Source organism: Aphis gossypii, chromosome X, assembly GCF_020184175.1.
Source record: "Aphis gossypii isolate Hap1 chromosome X, ASM2018417v2, whole genome shotgun sequence".
Lineage (NCBI taxonomy): Eukaryota > Metazoa > Arthropoda > Insecta > Hemiptera > Aphididae > Aphis > Aphis gossypii.
In genome coordinates this window covers 1,669,704-1,675,703 of record NC_065533.1, presented here as the reverse complement: position 1 = coordinate 1,675,703, position 6,000 = coordinate 1,669,704, and the positions used below count along the sequence as shown (strand labels likewise).

Genomic DNA, 6,000 nt, shown 5'->3' with positions numbered 1-6,000 from the left:
ATTATAAATTTCAACAGCAAAAAAAAAAAAAACTAAATTATCCAAAAAAAAAAAATGGAGTAGCCAACTGGCTTATGATATTATACATAATATAATATATAAAGAATTATAAAATTTCGAAAACGTATTAAAAAATAAAACATTAACATACAATTTAAACATAGAAAAATAACTTAATTATAAAATTGGAACTTTTATCATTTTTTTCTTTTTATATAATAAAATACACGATAAAAATAAAAAATAAAATTCAGAAATAAAAGGTAATAATTTTGAACAAAAAAAAAAAAAAAAAACAAATTAATTATTAAAAAAAATAAAACCTAACTATCAGTTACTAGGTATTCCAGTAAAAATCTCCAAAGAATACTGTAATAGAATTCAGCTTCCCATTGATTATATTATGTTAGATCACTACTTTAGCGAAAGGTTTTTGAAGAACTGGAATCTAAAATATAACAAATAATGTTTAAAATTATTGTTAGTTAAAAATATGTTTAAATTTAAAAATAAATGTTACAGTTATAATAATATTGATAAGATACTATTGCATTATGGTTTGTTATTTAAAACATTACATCAGATAAACTATAAACTTACAAATGTAGTATTAACATAAACAAGCTGCATAACTAAATGACTCAAATTTAAAAATATTAGTTTTGTATTATACTATTAATTTTTTATTTTAATTAAAATTGCTTTAATTTAGTTAAAAAGTATTTAACACCTATTACTCTTAATTCTTCTATCACTAATATAAATATTTTATTCATAATTAATTTGAAACTTGCGATTAATCTGAAATTATGTTTTCTCTAGTCACTTAAATATTTTATTAAATAAGTAAAAATATATTTACTTTTGACTTTGCAGGTGAAGTATAAGTTTTTTTGCCGTATCCGGTATTATATTGTTTATTAACATTATAACAGTGTATTTGTGATGCACGATCTGTATATATTTTATCATTATTACACACAAAACCTAGACCTTCAAGAACCGCATTCATTTTATTTGAGCTTTTATCATATGATTGTCTGTAACAAAAAAAAAAACCTGTATTAATAAATTTATAATTATATAATAGTTCAATATGTATAATAGTAAAATGTAATCAGTGTGAATTTATACATTTTTGATTATTAGCATATTTATTTGTAATAAGTAATTAATAGCATAGAGTAAATAATAATCATTGTCCATATGCGTCAGGGATGGAATAGTAAATCCATGGCACGCGTTCCCGAGGTGGCACGCGAAAAATTAATAGAATATAAATGTATAATAGATAAAAATATTATGATCATATATTGTTTATTTAATATAAATTATATAATATTTTTCAAAATGACACTCTAGAAATGAAAAAAACTTTTGGCACGTTGTGTTCAAAAAGTTTGCCATCCTTGGTCTATATATTTATATTAATAATTAATATATTAAAATGGTGAATTGAAAATTCTTGTTTGAAAAAGTATTATTTTTTATATAATGATGCAATAATTTTAGCATATTTTCAAAATTGATAATGCTGGCTTAATGAATTTTTTAAAGAAACTAATAATATTACTTACGTATTAATCTGTTCATTTTTAATAGGTGTAGTACATAATTTACGTTTATCTGAATGGAAGTCATTACTCGAGGTTTCATTTTGATTTGGTTTGAATCTATTAGGGAATCTACGATCCCTATAAAAACATAATAATATGTCAAATTTAAAACTTCAAAATTGATGCATTTCTAAGGTATAAAAATATGTACCTTTTATTAGTCGCGAAGTACGTGCATAACAGTGTAACATTATTATTTCTGGTTAGGCCGTAGTGGCTGTAGTCGCGTCCATACAACACTTTGACCATTTTACCGGCGCGAGATGAATAATTCGGCTTGTTTACGAAATTGGTCTGATTGTTGATAGACGATTGAGCAGGTTGAGGACTATATTGAAATTAACAGACAGATTTCTTAACTTTTATTGTAAGCAATATAAATTTAAAAAAGTACTGCGATTCGTCAGTATTGTCATTAAAATGTGTATTATTTTATGTTATTCTCTAGAGAGTCTAAGTTGTTTAATTGTCTTACAAAATATTAACGTGAATTTAAATTAAAAAATATTATTGATTAATATAATGCACTAGTTTTAGTTTTATTTAAAAAATTACCGATTAGAAATTTGATCCTTCGTCGCAGACTTTACGGCGTCTGCCAGGCCGTCCAATTTAACGGGTTGGCTCCCGTCCACCAATTGGCCAGTTATTGGTGGTCTTGGTTTCTTTTTAGTTTCCATATAGTTCCCACAAGTGGGCATGAAGGGGTGGTCACCCCGTGGCAGAGCAGCGTACCACGGGGAAGGCTGTGTACTGCAGAGGGCGCCAGGTATCTGCAGGATCCTCGTTGACACGAAACTACCTCCGTGCCAAGTGACCACAGACGGAGTTGGGAGTTGAGGGGTTTTTTGTCAGGGTTTTCCTTCCCTTAGGGCATTTGCTCATCACGAGTAGGTTGCCTCCGACCTGCCACCTCCAGCCAGCCAAGACCAGAGGAAGCTCCGATACCAACCACTTAAGGTCAGTACCGAGGTTGGGACCGCTTGGTAAGACCTAGTTAAAGGCCCGCAAGCTCCTCCACCACGACAAGGTGGGTCCCGTGGGAGGAGGATTACAAGATTAAAGAATATTTAATAATAAGACAAACTAAATAACTGTACAATTGTGCAATTTATATACATGATTATTTATTAGAATTTAAATTCAACATAATTAATAAAAAATAACCATGATAATAGCCATTATACATTATATCTTGTAACATCAGCCATAATAAATAGTGTTATTAAACATACAAAATATTAAATATATACAGTATTTGAATCTATGAATATAATATTAAAAATATAAATTACTAAAACTGGCCAGTACCAGAGAATATATTTTTGAAAAAAATTATGATATTTTAGTCTAATATATTTATATAAGTACTGGATTTCGAAGTAAAGTTATTCAAACTATTTTATTTAAAACGAACAATAGGTTATGAAAATAAAATATTATTTACTATAGGTAGCTTTTTAAGACTGAGAAAATTTAGACAAATATATAACAAATTGTAAAATGATAATTGATATTCTTAAAAATGCAATTTCCTTTATTAAATATTATAACAAAATTCACTTATTTTATTTCCTCGATAAGTAGTAATATGCAATTATTATAGTATTAATCTTTAAATTAGATTTAAATATTAAAAACTAATAGTTAGAAAACGTTTGTCGACATTTAATTGTTTTACCTAAACAATATTATGTAAACCAATTAATGTTTTTGTAGGTTTTTTCAATAAAATCAATTTACCTGTATATTATGCATTTGTTTCTGGTATCGACTTGCAGAGTTTCAATATCTATTCAATGGACATTAAATAAAATTCGAACTAGAATATTGAAATTTTCTGATCATTCAAATCTTAACAGTAGTAACAATACTGTTACAAAAGTGTAGAATACATAAATCAGTAGGTGGCCGTTGCTATGCACGCACGATATAATAATAATAATAAAAAACCGACAAACGCCCATTCAGCCAATAAATATTGCCAAACACAATTATAACTGTTAGGCCAGAACATTAAATTTATGTTTTTAAAAATAAATATATTTTTTCACATCCGTGGGGGCTTAACATTTTAGTCTTATCAATTAGCGTAAACAGACATTTTTTATTTTAATAGCTTGCGGCTGGCATTATTATATTTCTTACAGATCATTATAGTGATTAAAAAATTATAAGAATACATAGGCACAATTTTTTTTTAAATAATTTAATAATATATAATAGATACCAAAAATAACGTTCTCAATGGTACCGTTCTCAATCGTATTTTACCGAATATTTATACTGAAAATTAATAATAATTTAACCTGATACATAATTATTTAATAATTAGGTAATCATTGATTAGTAATCAATGATTACCCAGATAAAAAGTACACCACCGCAAATAAATGAGTATTTATGATTTAGTGGACTATTAATTATAATCATTAAGGGGGCTGGAGAAACCATTTTTTTTTTTCATAAATTTAGCTCAATAAGCGAAAGAAAATTAAACATACTTCTAGAGATTCAATTTAAATTTTGAAAACTTATTTTGGTTTGTCTTCCTCTTTTCTAAGTTTGCTCGGAAGTGCAATCTTATATTTTTCATTTTGTCGCTATCTACAACTAAGTCAAGTATAGGTTTTTTTGAAACAAATATAAACTTATTATGCATCATATTACATTAACTAAAAATAAAGTCGTAAATCTATTTCCGAGCAAACCTAGAAAATAGACTGACGAATTCAATCATGTTATCAAAATTAATATAAGTCAATCGAAACTAGGTGAATTTTTATTTCTTTTTTGGTACTGTTTGCATCAAATTTCTGCCCTACAACCGGAGCAAAAATATTTTCTCCGTGTTTATTGACTCGTGCATGCGCGTGGACAATAATACTTTAGTTGAAATTAAGTGTCCAGCATTAGCGAAAAGTATTAGTCCAGAAGATGGAATATTTAGAAAAAAAATGAAATGTTGTGAAATAAAAAATGGACAGCTGCATCTCAAACGTAATCACAACTACTATTACCTACCAAGTACAAGAGCAATTGCACATTTCAAATAAATTATATTGCTATTTGTGTATTTGGACGCCTAAAGCTTTGTGGGTACCAATATTTTGTGTATACTTATTATGGTTTATAATTTATTATACATATTTATATAGGTTTAATGATGGAAAAAATAAAACGTGACGACAGTTTTTGGGAAAACAAAATGAAAATGAAATTAGAAACATTTTATTTAGCAAACATGTTACCTCAAATACTTGCTGAAGGAATTAATTAATTATATAAGTATATAAAAAATAAATTATCATTATTGTTCACACCAATATGGCAATTTTTTCGTTTTCTATTATGCGTTGTTTTATGTTATCATTTTCATATGCACGTAACGGTGCGTTCCACAGTTACGGCCATGATAGAAATATACAAGGTTATTGCATATAAACTCCTTCTCTATCAAATATTTGATGATAATAATAAAAATGGCAGCGTAAAGAGAGCCAATCATAATCAAGTATATATGCGCGGTAATTTTGAATTTGTCAAAATTATTATTTTTTTACGTAAACTATGTTGTGAAAAAATTGTATTAATTACTGCTCAGCATAATTGAAACTTGAAATATACAGTATATATAAACAAAGATATACACTGTCTATATAGTAATATTATAAATAATAAACCCGCACCCTAGTGTGAAATATGGCTCTGTATACGCTCTGTAATAATATTATATTAATATTGTAATTATATTCCTTGAATGTCTTCACTACCTACGTCCTACACATTCAAAATATATCAAATATATAAATTTTATATTTAGTATAACTTGTGTACTTTATACTAAGTAATGTGTTTATTTTTGAATACATTTTAAAATATCTTATTTCTAAGAATTTTCTGATTGTAATATTTATAATAAAAATAGAATATTAAGTTATATTGGCGTTATTTTATTTAACAGTTCAAATGTATTATTTGGATCTGCAGTTTGAATTATTTTAAACATTATACTAGAATATATAATACTTGTCTTGTCTTTATATTATAATATTTTCTTTTGGATTTTTCATCCGAGTGAAGTGTAGTGTTTAGATTCTTAATACTTATATTGTTCACCATATTTATTCTTTATTTTGTAAAGTAATTAATCATTACAATGGGAAAAAAGAGATGCGCTGTAAATTTCAACCATGGTTGCAGCCTTGTCGGCGGAGTCTTATCAGGCTTTCGTGTGCGACCGGCTAGCTGTGGAATCATTATCAGTGTTTTCTTATAATATCGGTTATGTTCAAAACTTTAAGTTGTTTTTCATTTAGTCATGCTTTCAGTGTCACAAAGTTCTTAGTTTTTCCATTGTTTATTGTTTAGTGTGGTGACACTG

At 26.9% G+C, this 6,000-nt stretch overlaps 1 protein-coding gene across 1 annotated transcript; it reads right to left on the bottom strand.

Annotated features, from left to right (window-relative positions):
• Positions 1-235: 235 nt before the first annotated feature.
• Positions 236-2,651, bottom strand: LOC126552226 (uncharacterized). The gene is made up of 5 exons (XM_050206923.1): positions 2,172-2,651; positions 1,768-1,944; positions 1,578-1,694; positions 863-1,040; positions 236-448 (listed from the first exon to the last, which is right to left on the bottom strand). Exons 1-5 carry the CDS (start codon positions 2,315-2,317, stop codon positions 407-409), a joined length of 660 nt encoding a protein of 219 aa, XP_050062880.1. The 5' UTR covers positions 2,318-2,651; the 3' UTR covers positions 236-406.
• Between the last annotated feature and the right edge of the window lie 3,349 nt (positions 2,652-6,000).